The 24,535-nt window shown below is 34.3% G+C and overlaps 1 protein-coding gene across 1 annotated transcript in view; it reads right to left on the bottom strand.

Moving 5' to 3' along the window:
• Nucleotides 1–24,535, bottom strand: part of LOC124360685 (endoribonuclease Dcr-1-like) — an 80,787-nt gene that overhangs the window by 8,619 nt on the left and 47,633 nt on the right. Inside the window, exons 21-27 of the mRNA XM_046814512.1 lie at nucleotides 22,266–22,556; nucleotides 13,229–13,520; nucleotides 12,514–12,752; nucleotides 11,910–12,264; nucleotides 8,868–9,004; nucleotides 5,501–5,732; nucleotides 351–571 (exon numbers count right to left, since the gene is read on the bottom strand). Of these exons, the coding sequence (XP_046670468.1) occupies nucleotides 351–571; nucleotides 5,501–5,732; nucleotides 8,868–9,004; nucleotides 11,910–12,264; nucleotides 12,514–12,752; nucleotides 13,229–13,520; nucleotides 22,266–22,556 (1,767 nt within the window). The remainder of the gene's footprint in view (nucleotides 1–350; nucleotides 572–5,500; nucleotides 5,733–8,867; nucleotides 9,005–11,909; nucleotides 12,265–12,513; nucleotides 12,753–13,228; nucleotides 13,521–22,265; nucleotides 22,557–24,535) is intronic.

Raw genomic sequence — 24,535 nt, forward strand, 5'->3', positions numbered from 1 at the left:
AAACTAAAAAGAAGTCTGGTTCCAAAGAGTACACCTCTTACTTTCTTATAATTTTGTACATTGCTATTCTTAAAATAATATATTAGGGAACAACATTTTTCAAATTTCTATACAGACACAGAATTTTAAATAACTTGCATAATATTGGATTTTACTACTTCCATGAAGAGTAAAGTCTTCATAAATACAAATTAACCTTATTATTTTATAAGTGTGTTTCACAGTATAATTCTTATTAAAACAATGCTTTTATATAAAAATGCTTAAAAACATGTAACAATAAGTACAGATTTTTAGACTAAATGAGTTTGTGACTAAATTATTTCTTTAGTACGAAAACACATTCTTACTTCTTCACTGATGGCATGGGAGTTTTCCTCCTGAATACGAACAAATCTCTCAACGACTTCGGCCAGCCCAGGAGAGAGATGACGGAAGAATTTGTGGAACCCATGGCGGACGGCTAACGAGGCGAAGATAGTGTTGTTAACGAGGGCAGAGCGTAGATCCGTGAGGGCTCCCGGACAATGTTGACGCTTGTCTTCGTAGAGATGTCTTGTTATCAGATAGTCTGAACATAAAAATACTGTATACTGTAGGCAACCACACTGTTAATAAACTGAACACAAGCAACTGACATTTCAAAGAACAATACCATAAATAAGAAATCATAAAGAGGAATTAGAATATCCTCGATTAATAGTTTTTTAAAAGGGTTATACAAGAGGAGAGAGTATAGGTGATTATGTCTTGTTGTTTTACCCTATATTATCTCCTCTACCTTATGAGTTGGGGCTTTTTCTTTTATAACTGTGTCCTTCACTACTTTGACAAAACAATGTATACAACCAATCCTCTACCTTTTGTACTTTGGAAAAAAATCCAATCCATAAAAAAACAAACATTTTGTTACCTTGAGTCATTAAGTCAATTTTAGCTGAAAGAACAATTACCATCCTATGATGCCATGTTTGTGAGCACTCATTACTACTACAAGTGGTTTGTCCGAACTTTGGGATTGTTTTAAGTTCACATGAGGTTCCCTGAAACTTAATTTTCCACAAAACTTTTGTGAAACACTTTGGTTCATAGGTTTGGACACACCTTAAGATGATGCATGTCCATCCATAGGATTTGGCTGAGCATCACTGAAGCTTATCACTCAGTAGGCTGGCATAATTCCTCTTTTTTCTGCTGGGGGGATGTAAAATTTTATTTTCTGTACGATTGTCTGGCTCTCTGTTCACAAGACATCTCAAAAACGAAATGACCTACAGACTTGAAATTTTGAATGTAACCTTAGTGAAGCCTGTTATGCAACTCATAGTATGGCATACTCTTACCTTGTTTGACCACAAACACAAAACAATGTAACTTTACTTATTTATGCATGTCAACTGCAAGCCATTATATCTATAATACTTAATGGGAAGGTGGTTCATAAAACACTCTTGAAAAGGTTCAAGGCACAACCTCTATCAACACTCCTGTTCGGGGGGGGGGAGGGGGGAGGATGTGTGTTGTGACATATATTGTCTATTATTAAAATCAAAGACTTTTGTGATTGGTGAAGCCCTACAAAATGTTATGTAAGGTTTACTGGCTGCTTACTTATATACCATTAATTTATTGGAAATGCCATCTGCCCAACCAAAATGTTTGTTCTACACCATTTTAATCGAATTTACAACCTCAATTTGACTTAAAGGATGAAACAGAATAAGGTATTCTATTCACACAGATGGAATGACAGTAACTAGCAGAAGTTATTCCCACTACCTGCAAAATTGTTGTTAAGAATATCATAAACTTTTTATTAATCGTGACTGCTTTACCATTGATAAGTATTGTTAAAATTCTCTTTTATGCATCTGCCTTTTATTATCTTCCAAATAAATACTTTTAAAATTGTTTGTTGATTGTAATAAGGGATTAATTCATAAAGTAAATACCTTCAAATTGTTTTAATTAATTAAAAGACTTGTTCTTCAAATATCTACAGTGATTTTTATATTTTCTGAACTAATGTTTGATTTTCACTGTACATGCTGTTTTTCACTATCTGAATTAAAATGTAAAACACCTTTATTAAAGAGGCAGAGTTAGGGTTACTGAGACCTCTCTACCACTCAACCTCACATATACAGTACATTTACAATAATTAAATACAAACATCGTAAATTATAAACATATAATCATACTTTAAATAAATGTATAAAAAGACTATACCGGTTGTCATCCATACCTTATTATAGGCTTTAAACATGCATGTATATGCTTTTGAGAGCAAACAGAATCAATATAATGTGAAACCTTTATACATTAATTAATCTGTTTGTTTGCTGATAAGGCATTCTCAAGACAGTGTGCTATTATTACTGAGGGAATATTATCAGATCTTGATATAACAATTAAAAATATTTATATAGATGTCTAACATCAGCTTTTATAAAATTATAAAACACTATTAAAAGTAGCAAAACATTTCATTTTGGGGGGAAATTTTCCCAAACAAAAATTTTCATTGCTCTTGAAATAATTATAAAAACATGATTTAAATTCACAAGTTAGTTAAAACTAGAATAACAGTACTTCTTAATAAAAATGTTTCTTTATACAAAGGCACAATATTCTTCATATAGAACTTAAATTATTTTAACATTGCTGTATGACACAATTGCAATAATATTGTTACATGTAATACCTGCAGACTTTTAGAGCGCATTGTCATGATAAACAGAAACTGAAACAGGCTGTTAAGACTATGAATTAATTTAAAATGAAATTTTAGCACATGTTTAAAGCATTGTATTTTTATCAAATAACATGAGATGTAACCAAAAGATTCCACTATAAAGAAATAGAACAATTTTAAATAGTAAATGGAAGCAATAACTATTCTAAACCATGATATGAATTGGAACCCAGCTAACACACCTGCACTTTTAACAAGATGTAATACAAACTGGCACTTAAGACAAAGCATGAATAATATAAGAAGTAATATACAGTAGAACTCCGATTATCCGAATTAATTGGGGATCAGGCCGATTCGGATATGGAAAAATTCGGATAGTTGGATTTAGCATGGAAATTATGCAAAAAAGGAGTATTTTTACATTAAATAAACAAAAGTGCATTGAAAACGTTGTTATTTTAATACTATAGAGTACAGTAATAAACATGAGCAATAAAAATGCAGTACAGCAATACAGATTAACGAAAAGTACTAGTACATAAACTAAATGACAAATGAAAAATTAAGTGATGGAAATGTGCAATAGGCTACATACAGTACATATTTGTCCTGTGTAGTTTTTCACTTGAACATTTCCAATAAAGTACGTTGCCTTGAGGTTGTAGCTCGTTTCCGTGCAGCAAGGTCCCGCAGGCGCTTGACGGCAAGAAGTTGTACAGCTTCACATTCTGGTTGCCGCTCCCATCCACTTTAAAAGGCGTTTTCAAAACAAATGAAGGCTTCTCCGTGTGTTGGCACATTTTCCTCTTCAGTTTCATCACCGCTCTCATCACTGTCAATGATATCATTTTGCTGTTCGTCCATTACACTTTCTGCTATTTCATTGTCTGTCATTATCTGAAACCCAGGATCAGCGTTATCAGATTGCAACCACTCTTCCATATCTTCAACATCGACTTCTGAACAACCTGCGATGTTATTGGCAAGTTTTTACAAATTCTGCCACAGTCAGTTCAAGTTCTTCATCATCAGCTAGCTCATCTGTTATTTGTTGTAACCTCTGTTTTTTCTAGTTCCAGCAGTTCTTTTGTTGATGTACCGTTTATTCTGTTCCAAGCTCGTTTTAGTGTAACGCTTTTAACCATATTCCAGGAATCCGCAATCATGTAACAGCAGTCTTTCAAGTTAATTTTTTTGTATGAATCCAAAACTCTCTCTTCATTGTTTTCTTCAGCCAGGAGCAGTTTACGGAGCAGTTGACGTCTGTAGTGTCGTTTTGTACACTCAATAACCCCCTGATCCATGGGTTGTAATAGACTTGTGACATTAGGTGGCAAAAAGAGGCATTTAAATTGGCCCTTGTCCCGATCATAACATTCAATGGGTGGATGAGTTGGAGCATTGTCAATGATGAGCAACACTTTCCCCGTTTTTCCAGTTTCTTTTTTAAATTTTTTTACTTCAGGGATGAAAGTTTTATTGTACCATTCCCAAAATATATCATCACTCGCCCATCCATGCACTTTTTTGGTTGGTGTAAGCCACTGGTAAATGGTTTACATTTTTAAAAGCTCTTGGGCTTTTTTGGTTTTACCTATCATTAGTAAAGGCAGCCGATGGGTACCTGTAGAGTTAGCACAAACAAGGATTGTTATACTCGTTCCGTGCTTACTTTATGCCCTGGAGCACTTTGTTCTCTTTTGGATGCCAAAGTCTTCCTCGGTAGGGCCTTCCAGTTTAACCCGGATTCGTCGGCATTGTAAACAAGTTCGGGATCATAGTGTTTAGTCTCTTGTTTAAATGTTTCCACAAACTTAATGGCAGCTTCACGGTCGGCAGAAAGTTTTTTTTTCTCCCGCTACGTCTAATTCTCGAATGCCATGCCTAGATTTAAAATTCCGAAGCCACCCCTGGCTTGCCTTAAAATCAAGTCACACCCATTTTTTTCGCTTAACATTCGAGCTTTTTCACATAAAATTTGTCCGGTAATAGGTTGCCCACTTGACCGTTGTTGAAGAAACCACGTAAAAACAGCGTTCTCAATAGGTTCACTTTTAGCGTGCTTCATCACTTTTCTAGATGAACATCCATCTTCACTTTCCAATGCACTCACGAAGCTTAAAATTTTTGCTTTGTTAGTTTTAATGTCACATATAGTCGCAGCCCCTACGCCAAACCGCTCTGCTAGTTGCTTTCCTGCGACGCCTTTATTTAACTGATTAATAATTTTCCACTTTATCGCTGAGAGAAAGTACAACTCGTTTTACGTTTTGCACTCATCGTTAATGATTTTATAATATCAGGCTATGCAACACTACACACATCAACGCAACTCTCAAGGTACAACGCAAATCGACTGCTAAATACACACGCGAACGGAACTGGCATACGGCTCAAGCGCACTGACCGGCGGGCGGCAAGACTGCAGTCGATGTGCAGGTGGAAGGGCGGGGTGTTCTAAATATAGCATGCGGGAGTCACGTTACCACGGTAACGGCACGTACGCCGGGCGGCGCCGGGCTCCTGCCCCTGTCTACGTCATGGCACGTTTCGTCGGGCGGGCGCCGTCACTGTTATTTGACGACTTTCAAATTTTACATAATTTCACCGAATCGTGATTCGGATAATTGGGGATTCGGATAATAGGGGTTCGGATAATCGGAGTTCTACTTATACTATTACTCATATTTAACAATGCCAGAATCTATTGCCTGATTACTACACCTACTGTATAATCAAATCAAATCAAATTCTTTATCGCCAGAACATCTTTACAATGTATAGCAGTGTCACGACTCTTACCTAGGACAGCATCACCCAAAAACTCAAGGCGTTGGTAACAGTCAGTTAGTCTGTTTGGAGAGTAGGATGCATGTGTCATAGCTTGGAGTAGATAACTGCGATCTTGGAAACGGTAGTTGAGTTTACGTTCAAACACACTGAACCCATCCAGCAGCTGATTCAACTCCCCCTCAGGGTCACGAACGTGGCGGAGCAAGGGTGATTTGGGTGACTTCAGATATCCATATCTCAACTGTAATAAAACAACAATAATGTCAAGTGAATTTATATTCAAAAACATGTGAGCATTATACAGTAAGGTTCCTGGGGGTCATCATTGACAACACTATGAATAAGAAAAACCCGGCATATAACTTGGATCCTACTACATAATAACCTTAACTTACTACACAACGGAGAGCTCAGAAGCAAGACAGTCCTTTAATTTTACTGTGCATTAAGTCGGTGACAGTTTGTTTTTAATGTAAAATAAGTTTTGTGAAGATTAGTATCTGTGATAATATTGTTTTTATCTTTGGTATAATTTAAAAGAGTAAAATTGTATAGTATTTAAATTTTATGGCAGTGAATTAACATATTTATGTTCTCATGAACAAGAACGTTTACTCAACAAGGGAAGGCTACAAATGTAATTTGAAAAAATATAAGGTGGAAGCTTATTGGAAAAACGCACACTGTAAGAGGCCCACTAGGAAAACATGGCCAAGAGCCTCGGAACTTCTAAATCTGGCACTAATTAAGCTCAGTACTCTTTTTCAAAAAATCTCATGTGTTTAACTTTGCCATTAAAACAATCAGGTCCATTTAAGAACTGGCAATACTAAAATAAAATTGAATTTTTCTCTAAACAGATCATAGCTTTTTGGGAAATATCTCATTTAAAGAGATAAATAATACATATCCAAATACTTTTTAGGTTTTTTTGCCTTTATAAAGTGTGTTCTTTTTGAATAATTGAAAGTAAAAGTAAAGTAATGTAATGTCTTATTTTACCAGATAAAGTTAGGGCTAAGAAGTCCTCTCTAATATAACCTAGGGACCAACAGCTTAAAGGTGACTTCCAAACCACCACCAATGACCGGGCAGGTGGACTGCTTGCAAGGATCGCTCAGCAGTCACCCATCCAAGCAGCAGCCGCGGCAATGTTGTTTGATTTGGTTATTTCAGGATAACCGCCTTACCCGCTATACTGGGCCATTGGCAAATAATGAAGCACAACAAAGTTTGAGTTGTTTTTTGAATAGCCTAAAAAAAATATTAGAAAAACTAAAAGTGCTTGTATTCATCTCAACAAACACAATGAAAACATCTCACATAGTTCTATGACTAAAAATGAGATCATAAAACTTAATGAGGTTTAACATTGTTCTCATGGAGAGAACTAAAGATAATTTTATTACATTCACTTCTTAATCCTGCAACTGACTTCAAGCAGTTTTCAACACATTAACTACATTTTGAAAAAAGCACTAAGCTATTTTCAATGCATTGACTACATTTCAAGTTGCAATATGAACTGTTACAGTAACTCTAGGTTTTGCTTTGTTCCGACTAAAGCTTAAGTCAATTTATTAAAAGTTAAAAGATTGCAAGTTTCGTATTATAACATAAAACAAAGTATAGTAACATTATATTTTTCATTAGAAAATGATAACTTAGACATTTACAGTTCTAATCACAATGTTTTAGTGTAATTTCCCAACATTAAAATTACCATATGTTTGTCAAAATTCCTTGTCAGGAGATTGTGAGTGTTGTTCGAGGAAGTTTATTCTTGGCTTTACAATGATTGTCTCATAAGCCAGTATGCAAATTAGTATTTACATAATTGTTTGAAAATTTTATGTTTTGTAAACTTCCAAAAAAAACTAATGCCTTGTTGATAATAGTTTCAATATGATTTTATAAATTTATCGATGTTGTCAGTCATGAGTGATAATGAGCAACAAGCATTTATTTAATTTTTGTTCTGTTCACAAATGCACTGATTCAGCTGGCAAAGAAGAATTGTCTTGTTACATGTTTATTTCTCTTTATCACGCTGATATCAATTCTAGAGTATTGTTCGCTAATTACTTTTTTATTATCATCTTATAGACATACTATGGTTTATGTTTAAAAATAAATTTTTGTCTACTATTTAGCAAAGAAGTTATTTGAAATATGTAGAGATTTAGTGTAATGTTTTGGTGAAGTGCTTAGATCTTTGTGAAACCAAAGGTAAGCCCCTCAGTAAATGAAATGAGATGAATAATTCATTATTTATACACGCTAAGTTAGGGCCACATAGTATTGGTATTGGTTTAACCCTTCCAACGCGGCTAACGCCTAAAGAGGCGGAACTGCCGATGCTTTAAACGCGGATTACGTCTACAAACGCAAAAGCTTTACTTATGAAATGGTGAAGAATTAGTTGTTAAAACTTCCGTAAGAGAGCAGATCGAGGTTCCTTTCGACTGTCGGGACTAGACAAAACGCTTTGTCACCGTTGGTGGACTTTGTAACGGTATCTACTCGGGTTGAAAGCAATCGCCGCCATTTTTTGTATGGCCTGTGACGCGGCATACGCCTACAGACGCGTTCGTTTCATTCAGCTGTTTAACTACATGTGTGTTGGTCGTATGTTGGTTATATTGTTAAACAAAGTGTTTTGAATCAGTCCGTTGTAATTCTTATACTGTAATTATCTTATACAATTCTTCTAAAATTGTTTTTACTAACATTTAGTATAATTTTTTGTTATAATGGCTAATCCAGATGATCAAGTTTTGACAAATGAGCGCATTTTTGGTATATTATGTGTAATATTTTTTTAAATTATTTGTTTTGTATTTTATACCAGTTTCACCATACAAGTCCAGTTTATTTATTCTAAATAAATAAGGTTATTAGTACAATATTTGTTTCATTTCCCTTGTAGGCTATCTATAAATAAGTTTGTGTTGAATTTCACATTATTACATTTCAAAATCTTATACTGAACTTATTTATTTTATGTACTAATTATACAGGAACTTCAGTTACAATTTACTCATTATAAATAACCTGTATAAATGTAATGTAATCTGTCAAATAGTGTTGCTATGTACATTATCCTGCAATGCAGTTTATTCAAAATTTCAAATATTTTCGTGCGTATAAAATTTTCAAAAATATGTAATATTACATGTTTATTATTTTTTCTTATTAAGGTAATACCAAGGTATATGAAACAAAAATTAGCATTGGGAAATTTAAAAAAAAATATTTTTTTTATGTCTTAGCGTTTGACAGTAATTTAGATTAGCGCTTTAAGGGTTAATATTAGTTGACTGATACATGACAGAAATATTTTAATTATGTTGGTCTACTAAAAGAGAAGACTGACCTGGTTGTTGGCAGAATGACCATGGAGAGGTGTACTTGGTGTACTTGAAGAGGTACCATCACATGGCAAGACTCTTATACCAAGCCATGACATGAACAGCAGGGCACCTCGCGGTCCACACGCAATCAAATATGCTCCTAAAAGTTAATTAATATTTAAATTCAAATTTTTACTTGTACAGAATGGTTAATGGGATCGGAAATGACAGATCAAGTTCAAGTTTCTTGCACTGTGTGAGGATGGGATGTCCAATTGTCAAACTGGGTGATTTCACTAAAGGAATAATTAGGCCAAGTATTTATGATTTGTATTTAATAAGACGTACCCTGCATTTAGTAATATGCATAACAAATTAGTTCAGACTATGACTGATTATTGGAGTATTCAAAAAAATTACCCTCATAAAACTTGTGGAATTTATTTTAAGAAACTCAACACAAAATCTATGCTGATGGAGACACCTACTGTCACTGCTTTATGGTATATATATTTAAGGAATTGAAAACCTCCAATTGAAAGGACACAAATTAATTTTTAGAGATGAAACATGGTGTGGACAGAACTACATGATGCCTTACACTTGACAAAGAAAGTTTCAATCATATTTAACAACTTCAATAAATATGACCTATACAGTGGCTGTATTGAACTTATCTAAGTGAGAGGAGGATCAATTCATTGTGTAAGGAGGAGAGAAGAGAATTTATTCCTGGAGCTGAAATGTGTTATATTGGCAAGAAAAATATTACCATAATGAAATAAATTACCACGCAGAATCGTTTGAAAAGGTCTTAAGGTTCCTTCCTGAAAAATTTATAAGTTAAATTACACAGGAACTTATCACACAATGTTTGATCCATATACAAGAAAACCAATGATGTCAAGGAAAAAAGATGCCATTATTTCATAACATTCCTCTTTCATCCGACACTCCAGATTAGCAGAAAATGATAAAGATTAAACTCTTTGCCCATGCCAGACCATTCTTTCCTTTATTTCAAAGAAACAGAAAAGCATTAAAATCTATTTTATTGTTCTCGAAGCAAATGTACAGTAATGTGATTAATAACTGTTTTGTGTGTGTAGTAGTATAATTGACTCTCATACATTGATTTGCTTTATTTACATTACAATAGCTTTTCATTACAACTAGCGTAGTTATTGTTTTTAAAGTACTGTTTTAATTACCATACTTATTTTAGCCACCATAATTTTCAAGAGCTTTCATAATATCATATATGCTGTTTTATTGTTTAACCCTCCGGCTGGCAACGTCGTAAATTACGACTCATTTTTTCCCGCCGTGAACTGGCAGAGTCGTAATATACGACTCATTAAACATCGTCTACTAATTACGTCATAGTTCCGATAATTACCGCTCGAATCGCATAAAAGTTATATCACTTTAATCACAAGATCCCAAGCCTTCTAATAATATATTCACTTTTATATATATATATGAATATTTGTTACTTTACTGGCCGCTAAAAGCTCCCGACTACTTCCGCGTGACGCGACTCGGCAACTGTTAGTGCTTGTATATAGTCTTGTTTTTTTCAATTCTAATTTCATTTGCAAATAAAAGTGTTTATAACTATGTATTTTCTTTTTGTGCATAAGTAAGTGAACATTATGCATATTTTAGATTTTTAAATAAAATTAATTTTGAGTTTTTTTTAATGGCTTAATATAAAAAAGTGTTTTTTGAAAAAAAAGTGTTGAGTTCTGACCATCAAACATCCACCATTATTACTGCATTGTATACCCCATTTGGATCCAAACCCATATCTTCGACTGTTAAAAGAAATCTTTAACAAGAGGCTCAAAAGCCTCTATATCACTTTGAGAGTTTTTCCCCAGTTAAAATTAGCAATTAGACTCCAAAGCGCCTTTTCAAAATTTATCCAACCACCTGACATGAAAAGCGTTCCTTTTTGTAATTTTGTTGTAAGACATTTTTGCCTTTTTCATGAAAATCTCACCTGAAATAGGTGTGTGCTGGTTTCTTTCTTGCATGAACCAAGCATAAAGTGAATTTTCTACTCACCTGCTTTCAAAGTCTTTCTTATGCTAGAATATGGTTCATTACCCCTCTTGATGAATGATTCAATTTGCTCCTCTTTCCTCATGTCATGAATTGTTGCATGGCCAACACTGTATTCCTTATACAAATTAGCCAACTTCTTACCCTTTTTGAGACTTTTAAAATGGCATACTTTTGATCTAATGTCAGCATGACATATTTAGGTTTTTGCGACATGCACTGCACTTGACTGTTCTTACTACCCGTCTTTACTAAGCTCACCCGTGACAGAGTAACTGTGTACAATTATCAGTAACAGACAACAACGCACCACTGTTGCTATATAGGCTGAAATGTGCTCATCACACTATACAGACAGGCTGAGATTTTAAACCTACTGATGACTCATCGGTGTCGTCACAGTGCTAGATTACTGGACGTACCGGAGTACAGAACGGCTGGATTATAGAGACTGTACTGTACTTTAATAGTAACAAAATAAAATCATTTTGCATATTAAATTCTTAGTTATAACTTACAATTAAAAAAGGCCAGAAAACTAGGTTTTAACGTGAGAATTAGATAGGACTGGAAAAACAGGCTTACCTTTACTTGACAGGAAGGGTATACCTCTTCTTCATAGAGTGTGTTCTGTATAATGTCTCTGACAAAGAAGAGAAATATCCTTCAAATCTAGTAAAGGTATGCCTGCTCTTCCTAGCCTATATTAATTCTTAAATTTATATTAGTTATTAATAATATTTATACTGGAACCAATGCCAAATCCAGAATCGAGACAAAATTTTAGTATTAGTATCAAATTTGATTTATTTGGTATTGGCCCATCTATAGTAAAAATATGATACAGTTTTTAACAAATAACAAAGGAATAGGATCGAATTTGGAATCAAGATTGCATTTTTTGTATCTGAATAGGATTTTTGTTAGAATTGACCCATCATTTATTGTAGCAATGTTACTTATTATTATACTGAAAATAAACTCTGTAATAGACTCACCAATGAGTGCCTCAACACAATCTGCAATGCTCTTGTCTGGAATACTGTGCTGAGTGATGAGGTTGTAAGGCACAAAGCAAGGTAGGTCCTCCATTCCTGAGTCGTCCGTGATGCCTGCCATCCGTTCCCTCACAGCTGATATAATTTGGTCACGCGTAAGATTGCGCAGGGCTGGTATCTCTGCCTGGTTCCACAAACACGCTGGCAGCCCCGCTTCTATCAGTGCCCTCTCCAGCTCTCGTGGCACCAGATAACACGGAGGCAGCCAATTGTCATGAGGTTCAAACTTTGTAGCTATCATACTCTCCCCAAACTGCTTCCTCTTCCCCAACCTGTAGAGGTTTAGGTTACTCACCTGCAACATTATATCATTTCATCATATTTTTCTGCAAAATCATATTGTAGCATTATTTTTTCACACCCCTGAATGAATTCCGAGTGATAAACTTTAGTAGAACACATATCTTTTAATTTATTTTGATACCTGATTTGACATCTCATTTTATGTCAATTTATGTTTAAACAATATAACTGTTTTATAATCTCTATCAGACAGTTCAAAAATAAATGTCTAAACTTTATGCAAAATTTAGCAGTGAATCACCTGCTTGGATCGAAGATGGCTAAGTTTCCCTTCATGTACAGCTTCGTAGGCACAGTAGAGATAAGTTGTGATGGCATACTTGAGAAATGAATCTCCAATAGTTTCAAGGCGTTCCAAGTTGATTCCATCATTAGCGTTAGACATGGTCAGAGCTTGCAACAGCAGGCTGGGACTAGGACCGGGGTGATGCTCTAGGTCTGGCTGAGCGTCAAAACTAAAATCTCCATCCTCCTCTTTTCCTAGAAACAGTCATCACATTAATTTATTCTATAATGTTAATATTCATCTGGATACATTACTTTTAAAACTAAAGAGAACTTCAACTGAATTGATAACCAATTATAATGTAAACAGTACTGTGTAATTAAAAAATTTCAAAGTTATTATCAAATACTACTTATAACAATAATACTTTATTCATTCACATAAGTTTTAATGGAAAATCAACACGATTCAATTCTGATCCTTAGTATTATTTCTTGCCTTAGGAATTAAGATATCGTTTCAAAAGATTACAATGTTATAGTGCTTGAATTAGGCTTAAGAATACAACTGTCAATATTCTATTTAATGTTGGTAAAAATTACTAAATCTCGTAATTTGTACGCAAGGAAAATCAAAAAATTATTTAGATAAGTGAAAATGGTCAGAGTATATTAGAACTGAGTTGTTTAGATACTTATAATTACATTAACTGATTAGAAAGCAGGCTAACCATTGTCTGACCAAACATCTGAAGTGGTGTCATAATCAGAGTCCAGGGCAGAATCTCCAGGAGACATGGGAGGTACAGCCACCTCAGTTAGGAGATCTGGTGGCATTCCATAGCCGGTGACCTGGAACCCCAGCTCCCTTGTCTCAGCTTTGCTTGCCATTTGGTCCCTTGCATTGTCTGAGCTGATGATGAAAGAACTGTCTTTGTGCACCAACATTCCGCTATTCATAATAACGTACTTGTGATGCTCTGTGGCTTGCTCAAACTTTTCAATTTCTCGTTCCACTTCCATCTGATAAAAAAACGGGCTGATATTAAAACTATATATTTCTTAAAACATTTTTAACAAGTACATTTTTTAACATTTAACTTTATCATACTATGTTTTATATTTTGCTATCTTTTTATAATGTGTGTTTAATTCTTGTTAATATTAACCCTTTGAGTGCTGGAGCATCGCTGTCAGCGATCCCGTATTATATGCAAGAAATGCCAGAATCGCTGTCAGCGACTTCTGCAGTAACGCTTATATTTTATATAGTATTTATCTAAATTGGCTCAATGACTATACATACGCATTCCAAAGGCTTCAACGTAACTTTTGATGTAGGTTTTTTGCATTTTGGTTAGATTATGATTTTTATGGCGGTTGTAAAGTGAGTCAGTCGAGTTTAGAATCGGCCGCTATGCGGACGAGCCGTCACGTGTTTTGTTTGCGCTGCTGTTAATTTCACAAATGATATTGAAAGTTTTTAAGTGTAAATGGGTTTGTAGTGTTAGTATCTTCAAATTATTTTGTTTGTGTATGTTGTTCTAGTCTGTGTGTAAGTAGAACAATGACGACCGCGAGTTACGGTGATCGTAAGCATCTAATACTTTACTAAATACGTTTATACAGTTTTTATGTTTGTTCAGTGATATTTTTAAACAATGAGTCTTAAAAACATTGCAGACAATGAAGACCTAGTATTGCAGGCAATAGATTTAAGCATTATCAGTGTAGACAATACACAGAGTGTTAGGTTAAGTTAGAAGATTTCTAGTTTTGTAGTGGTTCATATTTTCATATTTATTTTCCAAACTTCATTTATAAGTATAAAAATAATGTTTATATGTCTTTTTGTGAAGAATTAAATAGAGTATAAGATAGAATAACTAAAAGTGAAAAAATAAAATATTTCAATAACACTACATTGTCTCAAAATAAAAAACAAAATTTTTTGCACATAAAGTTTTTGATAATGTTTTTTTTTTATTGGTATAAAAACGTTAAATTAACTAATGAATGTATTATATTTACAAAGAAAATATATTTATCTACAAAACAAACAAAAACCCAGGACATTATACCAATAAATAATTTTTTTATGAATTTTTAACCAGACCCTTGCAAAATCAGGCAGGCATTTTTGGCTCGGCATTTCATGCATACCATATAGCAAAACGCTGCGGCACTCAAAGGGTTAATAAACAAAGATTCTTTATAAAATATATGAGGAATAATAATAAAATATTGTGGACAGTAAATATTTCAACTCTTTTATGACCAGCTGATGATATATTGCTGGTAAAGTAGAACAGTGTTGAGGACCAGCTTGCAATATCGCAATACTTACAGCTTCGAACCAACAGGCATAATGCTGGGTTCAATGTTTTTGGTTTTCCACTATAGTTTTGGGGAATACAGTAAATCATTGTACACTGAATGGTAATAATAATTTACCATTTATAACAACTAGATAAATACAGTTTCATCTCAGTCTGCATTGAATACATGGAATAGTAGTTATGCAATACAACCATATGTTTAATTAATACGTTCATGACGACGGGTACCTCATCAGGTACACGCGATCTTTCACAACTGCCGTTGTGTACCCAATCGGGTACATACCAGGCTTTTGTAAAGTATGTTGTGAGTCCGACGGATGGGATACACGTTGCTATGCATTTCATTAATGCGTTTTTATTGTTTGCCTGTCTTGTTTGTTAAATTTCATCCAGCACTTAAATATATAGCTCAGACTATAGTGTTCCCGTCGGGCACAAGATCTCTTAATTTTTAAGGTAAATTATTTTAGGTACCTCCTGAAGTGAAGTACATGGAGAAAAATTGGAAAACATAATGAAATAATTTGTTTTTGTGCAAAATTGCGAAGCCTACATACCTTTCTCATCATACTTAGAAGTTTGATGTAAAAAAAAAACCAAGTAAGTATGGTTTTTCCCCATTATTTTTTATAAATTTGAGGGCAAATAAAAAAAGTCTGGACAAACGCTGATGTCATGAACATGTTAATTTAACCACTACTTTTTTGTTTACATTTAAAGTGTTGAAAGTATAGAGTAGTGAAATCACTTCTTAAATCAACCTTTTCTGCAACTGCTGTTTAAAATTTTTTATGAAAATATTCAGATAAGAAAATTAAAAGTGTTAGTAAAAATTTAACTGTACATTTTAACACAAATGTTGAGTATGTGGTGCTTGGTTGGTAATGTAATGTACAAATAAAAGACAAAGTTACTATCTAAATTTCACTATAAACTTAAAATCTGTTATAAAACACAGCTGTCTTTTGACAGAAGTAAAGTATCTGTCCTGTGCCTTAAAGATTTGTTCAAGTTTCTAATACAAGATTAATAAACTTCTTTAACTCTGCCTTAATTTGTTTTCATTCTGCATTTTAAGGTTCTGTCAAGATGCTTGCTGTATTTCAAACATGGTTTAACCATCTACAAATAGCTAGTCATTGGGTGTATTTTGTCTTAAATGTGTTTCCTGAAAGTGGCACCAACCACTAATAACTGGTTTAGCTCAGCATCCCAAATAACATAATGTGGTTTCTGCTGGACTGTCAACACTGCATTGACCTAAGACCCAAAATGGTGGCACACCATTACACAACTATTTAGCGCATGTCAAGATCAACATGTACATGTTCGTTTTACTTCTACATAGTCAATAAAATTCTGTTATATTATTTTCCGGTTGATAGTCAAACAACTTTGTTATACTGAAACACTTTTCCCAACATGGCTGCCAGCCAACAATCTCAGTGAAAGTGCTCCAGTAATAAGTTATAGTTTTAGTGGTATAAAGTACAAAACAACACCTAACTTGTGCACACTAACGACTGTCAAGTACTGTGAGTATTTTCCATTTTAAAAAATCAAGAAAACAAGTTCAATAACAACAACTTTACTTACTGCAAGAATCCTAAGCATATGACATCAACAAAGAACACTTAAGTAACCATTACCAAGCTTAAACAATACAAAATATATATGTATATTTTACATATTAAACAACACTATTTCTGACAAAGGAGAAGCTCTGTTTAATTTAAAATAACATTTGTAGGAATAATCTGGTACCATATGGTAACCACTGGAAGCAGTGCTGACTGTTTCTGACATCTCACATTCCACACCTGACCTACTACCGCCTGACCTCATTACAACCAGCTCAGCACTTGTTACGCAACCTGCTGACAACTGCTAGCAGCTGTGTACTTACTGACCGCTAGCTTAAGCTGTACTCCTGCTCTACTCTGTACCTAGCTGTACAAAATGCCCACAAAATATCCTTGTGGCAATTGTGATATATGGTGTCAGATTTTCAGGAATAAAATGTACAGGGAAAAATGTAAAAAATGGTACCACTCAGGATGCCAAAACATTCCAGAAAAAAGCTTAAAAAAATGGACTGATTCTGAAATTGCAAAATGGCAATGTATTACCTGTAGAAGAGACCAACAGCTTGATCAAGAACATAGTGATCCAAATTTAAATTTAAATACAACTCCAATCACTCCAGACCGTTCTTTTCAAGGCCTTGAAAATAGTTTTACTCAATGTGTTAGTTTTGGAAGCACAACTCCCTCTATCCCTCCCCTCTCTGACTGACTTAAAACTAGACGAAGTAAAATCTAAACTGATTGACCATGAAAAGCTAGAAGATCAGGACTTAGAAAAATCTCTGACCCTAGCTGCAGAGGCCGGAACAATCTTACTACAGGAGAATAATGAACTGAAAAATAAACATCCACTATCTAAATAGTCGAATTTCTCTACTTGAAGCCAACTCACTTAGTATGGAAGCAAAAGTTGAAGAACTCTCAGCCATAGAAATTAAACATATACAGAAAATTGAAATCCTGCTAAACAAGTTGGAGGATGTAGAGCAGGAGCTTATTAAATGTAAACAAGATAAATCTGTTTTACAAAATATTTTTGAGGAACACGACATAAAACAATCAGAAATGCTCACTGGTTACCTATATAAAATAGACGAGCAAGAAAAAATCATCTCAAAATTGAAAAACAATGACTGAGCAAACTGATAGTTACAATTTTAAAACTTTTAAAAGACATGGAAACCCAAACAACCTTTGTTAGCTCACAATCGACAAATCCTAATCCTGCTTCTTTGTTGGATCTAGCTCTTATCCTGGAAAAATTTGACCATATGGAGCAGTCCATGGCAGATCTTGCGAGTTATGTCTTGAATAATTATGCCCCTCTGCCAGCCCTTAAGGCTGATGTCCTGAATACAATAACGGGACAAGAAGACCAGAACAAAGAAATGAATATAAGGAAGACACAGAAGGCTCGTCTTACTAAATTAAAGCCAGTTTCAGAACTAAAAAGTAAAAACTACCCAATAAGACAAACTAGAAAATCAAATTACTTTAGTGTTTCATTACAAGTAAAAAAGTGTAGAGACCACAAAACACCGGAATTTGATCTAATTACGCATGACCAGACTATACAGAAGAGTGGGGGAGCTAGACAAACCCCGTCACAAAAAACTGATCAGCTCTCTTGCGACACAGGGTTCCGGCCCGATACCTGACCATCATGAACAGATGAGTGGGGGAGCCGGACAAACCCCCGTCACAAAAACTGATCAGCTCTCTTGCGACACAGGGTTCCAGCCCGATACCTGGAACCAGCATGCACAAAAGAGTGGGGGAGCCAGACAAACCCCGTCACAAAAACTGACCAGGACTCTTGTGACACAGGTTCCGGCCCGATACCTGACCATCATGAACAGAAGAGGTGGGGAGCCAGACAAACCCCGTCACAAAAAAACTGAAAACACCAGACACTCCAGTACTAAATAGCAATAAGAATAGTTGTTGAAGCGCAGGTACATTTTCCAATTGACTATTCACCACCTAGACAAAGTACTTTTTATTAGAGTTCATCCAGAAAAACATTTTTTAGGCAAACATCCAAAGGCAATTCACAAATTCAAACAAAAATACAAAACCAGGATCTTTGTAAATCCCCATCACCCTGCAAACAAGTTAACCTAAAAATCACTGTTTCTACATCAGAATATCCAAGGACTGAAGAATAAAACTAACAGATTAGTCCACCTTCTTGAAGAAGTACAGCCAAGGATCTTAATACTCACAGAACATGGACTTAAAGAAGACATTTTAAAAAATATCAAAATTTCTGGCTACACACTTGCCCACCTACTTTAGTAGAAGTAACCATACTAAAGGAGGAGCAGCAATATATGTTGACGAAAACATATTCCACCTGACAGAGACAATCCCTGTTTCAGCATACTGTCAAGAATTAATCTGCGAAACAGCAATGATTAAGCTAACATTGAACAAGAAACCATTAATACATTACTGGAATTTATAGACCTCCTTCTTGGTAACCTTCATCAAGCACTGAGTCTAATATCAGAAATGTTGGAAAAAACAAAAGCAGAAAATCACCCCATTCTGTTATTAGGTGACATCAATGTTGACTGCTTAAAGACTGACAACGAAAACAAACAACTTAATAATGTTTTGGCCAGTCACAACATTATAGATTGAATCTACCTCCTACTAGGATTTACATCGAATACAAGGTCTTCAATTGACTGTGTTTGTACAAATCTACCACTTGAAGACGTAGAAAGTAAGGTATTTCACAGCGGCCTATCTGACCATACTGCACAACTTTGTACGTCACAAATAAGGACTTATCAGGAAAACACCTATTACAGTGGAATGAGCCGAAACTATTCCCAGAATAACCTTAGTATGTTAAATGCTTTACTGCTACAAGAAAATTGGGATGAAGTGCACAATGCTTACACTGCAGAAGAAGCATATACTAAATTTATGTCAATAGTTACCATGGCTCTCAATCAAGCATGTCCATTTAAAGAAAATTAGAAGGGAAAAAGAAGGTGACAAATAAACATTTTTTGTAGACCAATCAGGTAAACTTGCTAAAAGAAAACTTCCTTCAGAAACTTCTAGTATATGAGAAAACAAATAATGAAGAAGATAAACGCAATCTAGCAAAGGCTAAGAAAGAATATGACTTGAGGCTGAGAAAATTAAGGACAAGAGGCATCAGCCAGTTTCATAAATAGAGCAGAAAAATAAATCTAAAGCCTTGTGGAAGATAATAAACGATGAAAGACAGACAAAAAATGTAATACAACAAACACTCAAGCTTGAAATTGATGGACATGTAGAAGATAACCCCTATAAAATTGCAAAGCATATGAATCACTTCTTTACCAGCATCGCTGAGAGAACGCTGAAAAACAATCCTAAACCATCCATAGACCCACACACAACCTCGGACACCGGCCATGACTTACATAACTACCAACACGCAAGCCAAATAGAAATACAAAATATTATAAAAAATCTCAAACAAAAAACTTCTGCAGCCACCGACAATATCTCCACAAAAATACTTAAACATTGTAAGGAATCACTAACAATCCCCTCACAAGTATTATTAACAAATCATTGAGTCAAGGTCAATTTCCATCAGCCCTAAAACTTGCAAAAGTTTACCCAAAACATAAAAAGGGGAGTAAAACCGAAGTTGGCAATTACAGGCCAATATCAATATTGCCAACTTTCTCTAAAATCTTAGAAAAAGTTGTCCTGAGAAGGCTTTTGGACCACTGTGAGAAGTTTAATTTATTAACTGAGAGACAACATGGTTTCATCAAGGGAAAATCAACCATGACCGCCCTGACCGATTTTGCTGACTACATAATTGACAACCTTGAGGAAGGAAAACATGTTACTAGTTTCTTCCTAGACCTGAGTAAAGCATTTGACTGCTTGAGCCATGATCTCATATTACACAAATTAGACAAATTAGGAATTAAGAGCACAGCCAAGATGTGGTTTAAAAGCTATCTTAAAGACCGAAAACAAATAGTAGAAATAAAACAAGCAACAAGTGGAATCACAGCAATAACTAGATCAAGACCTTTACCTATAAATCGAGGAGTGCCCCAGGGGTCTGTTTTGGGACCAGTATTATTTATACTGTTTACAAATGACATACCCGAACACCTGGACAAATTTTGTACAGTTTCAATGTACGCTGATGATACCACCTTGCTCTTGAGTGGACAAAAAGACAATCTAGATATCAGATCATTCACAGCCTTGAACATGGCTTATCAGTACTGCCACTCAAATGGACTTGGTGGTAAATCCAGACAAAACTAGTCAAGTCGCATTTGGGAGAAGATGTGATGAAGTACCAACAATACCCGACTGGAAAGAAACACCCAAGCTAAATATTTAGGAGTCATTGTTGATGAGGGATTTACCTGGTCACAGCATGTAGACAATCTTCTCTCCAAATTAAATTCCTCCCTTTATATGATCAAACCGTACAAAATCTATAAGCGACATATCTACTGCGAAAATTGCCTACCATTCCTTGTTTGAAACTCACATCAGGTATGGCCTAATGATATGGGGAGGAACTTCTGCAAGTAATCTTCAAGAAAGTTTTTTGATTCTACAAAAGAGGGCCGTAAGAACCTTAGCTGAGCTAGGCTACAGAGAAAGTTGTAGAGAAGCCTTCAAAACCCCTGAAGATTATGCCAGTAGTAAAACCTCTACATAAAAGAAGTCATCTTGTATGCTGTTGGACAACCCCTGACGCAGAATAGACACCTACATGACTACAATACTAGAACACGGTACTCGTTACCAACTACCAGTTCACCATCTCTCCCTATATGAAAAGAAACCCTCCTACATGGGCATGAAGCTGCACAACCTTCTACCTGAAGAATTGAGATGCCTCACCGGGAGAAGACTGAAGACTACTCTTTACTGACTGGCTAATTAACAATCCTTTTTACTCACTTAACGAGTTTATTGAAAGAAGACAATGAACATTGCCATTTGAAAAGCTTATTTTTGAAATTGTAACAACTGTTTGTGATGATTTTATATTTGACGCCATTTCAATACTTAATGTATTTGAAAATAAAGAATATTTGTATTTGTATTTGTATTTGTATTTGTATTTTCAGTAATCGTTATTCAAAATCCTGACACTCTTTTTGTAACACTCCATATAATACTAATTCTTTACAATTATGTAATATAAAAAGATTTGTACATACAGTTTTGTGTGTTCATACTGAATAGTGTAAAGAACAACAATCGGTAAAAGTACTTTGGCAACACTGGACACTTCAAATTGAATTTATGTGGTCAAAAAAGTAGCCAGTGGGTACAAAATACCCCATTTATTTGTTTGTTTACTTTAATGTCCCAATCTGGTAAAGCGAAGTCATTCTTTCCTACCCCATCAAAACTCCAACATAGAATTATAAAGAGGGTTTTTGTTCCACACATTCACACAAGTAAAATTACTCAAATAAATGAACATTTATCACTTGACTGTGCCAGACGCCCTAGTGCACTTGCTGACTACCATTCAATTTAAACCAGCAGTAAAGGTGTTGAAGAGTATCAATGTCATGTATAAAATTATATTCTATTATATAAGCATTATTATAGTCGAAAATCATGTGTAATGTCACTTTTGATTCTTAGCTGAGGTTAGCATGACAATTATAAAGAAAACTAAATATTAGCTTGGTGTAAAGAAAATCACAACATCATTTTGTACTGAATGTACAAGTAATGAATGATACTTTAAAAGACTAAAGTATATTGTGCCACACTGAAGTTAAGTTAGCCAATGGAGATAAACATAAGAAATTTTAAGTAACCAAACTTACTTCAAGATCGACAACATTGTTCTCTTGCCATTGCCAATCCACCTGTGGAATTTCTGTGTCACCCTCCACAAAGTCATCATCCTCAGCCTCTGCCAAGTAGTCCCCCTTGAAAGTGATGCGCAACCCTCGCCGTGTTGCTGCCACCCCTTGGCTGTCTGATGATTGTCCAGATGTTGAATCGGCATCCCCATCACTGCTCAGGTCCGACTCTACATCAGAGTCGTACAGACACAACTCTGTGCCCTCTCCTACACCTCCATAGTCCCAGCTGGTTGGAGAACCGTAGCGCACCTGGATTAAAATAACACTTTAATCTAGATATCTCCAAGAAATCGGTGTTGTTTCAATAGTACTTTTTCTTAAAAGCATTTAACACAACCCACAAAGAAACAATAAACAATGCTTTAAAATCATTTACTGCTTGCTACTCGTCCCTACAATGAAAGTTTTAGCTATATAGTATATAACCTTGTTTATCAAGACCAAATTCAATTGGATCTCTGGGTTATCTGAATCGGTTTTACAGGGTAAATGGAGTCCAATTTTCTAAAAAAGAAAAAACGGTTTTGAATTTCCAATGTAACTTATTTTTTCATGAATGCTCAGAATTAAGAATAAAGCTTATAATATAACAAAATAAGAATATTGTAGCAAGCCTACAAAATATTAATGATTGTAAATTTGGAAGATGTAAATGATTGGCTTAAGACAACAAACACATTGTAACCAAGACTAATGTAGAAACTGCATCAGCAATTGTTTTTTAATAGTAACAAAGTGAAATCAATTCAGATAATGAAGAACCAGAAGATAACAGCTATTTTACTTTAAATATCATTCTGATGTCAGCTAGTTTATTTTGCAAAAATTGTCACTTCATCAGTGGAAAAGTCTGCACAATTGTACTTCCCGAGTCAGGGTTCCTAAGTGAAACAAAGAGAATCAATGATTATTTATAAAAAAAGAAAGAAAACCATAGAATTGCATATTAAATTTATATATTTTAAATAATTTTACTTTTTATCAAAGTAAACATAACTCTGTGTGACAAAAAGTAATTTTAATACATCAAAAATGCACTTACTCCATCAAAAAAGTGCCTAGTACTACGCACACTTGCCACTACCCACAAGAGGGAATTTGATCAAATATTTCTTGTAGTTTAGTATAAATAATGTACTATTCGAAAATTCATTTCAATCTAGCCAATCCTCAAAATATAACGTATTAAACAAAACCAATATAATTACTTATACAAATATAAACAACTAACTTTAAATTCTTTATCACATTTACAGTATTATAGTTTTAAAAAACTACAACAAATGTAAAACTATAAATATACTAATAGTACCAAATTTTGTTTGAACTTAAATTGGATAAGATAAAATTCAAATACACACATTTATTTCAAATGTTATTCTGATTTCAGAAACATATTGTTTATGTTGTTTAAAAATATAATTCTACATATTATGTAAAATTAGGTAAAAATGTTTTATATATTTTTATTGAACTCTCCTGGTTACCATTTATCATATAGAACATTTGTGCCAAATTTGGTCAAAATACACTCAATCACAAGGTACCTATAGTGATTCTGTATAAAATGGTTTTGACCTGGGAGTTCTGCCTCCTTAGCTCCAAAACTGGAAGGTATCCTTAGTTATTATTTGTTCTATAGATCGAATATGTCAATCTTGGTTAAAAACCATCCAACTGCAGAGCATCTTCAGCAGTTGTGTAGAAAAAGCTCTTGATCTTGGGCCTCCACAGCCTTCAGTCCAATTGATCCCAACAATGTCCCTACCAATTTTCGTAAAGATATGTACAATTAATTACACACTGCAGTAAGTAACTTCACACAGGTGAAGCATTTACATTTTGATTTAGTTCATTCTACTATTGTAATTGTTTATTCTTGAAAAAATAATCAATGACACAGTGCCGACCATTATACAACATTCAATGCTTTCATTATAAAACTTGAATCATATTCAAAATCACTATGAAACACCTTTTGAAATGTATAACCACGCAAGTTTTCATGTTTTGTTACTACATGCTATGTAAAATAACTGTTACACAATAAAAGAAACAATCCTAAGAAATAGATACATAAGTTTTATTTTATACACTTTATTGGTTAACAACTAATTTTATAAATAATAATGTTCATTTCAATTTAATTAAATTTTTCAAAATCTGATTTTAACATTTCATCTATGTCTTCTAATGCTATTGCTTATATTATGCAATAATTACAACAA

The sequence above is a fragment of the Homalodisca vitripennis genome, chromosome 4, assembly GCF_021130785.1.
Source record: "Homalodisca vitripennis isolate AUS2020 chromosome 4, UT_GWSS_2.1, whole genome shotgun sequence".
In the NCBI taxonomy this organism is placed as follows: domain Eukaryota; kingdom Metazoa; phylum Arthropoda; class Insecta; order Hemiptera; family Cicadellidae; genus Homalodisca; species Homalodisca vitripennis.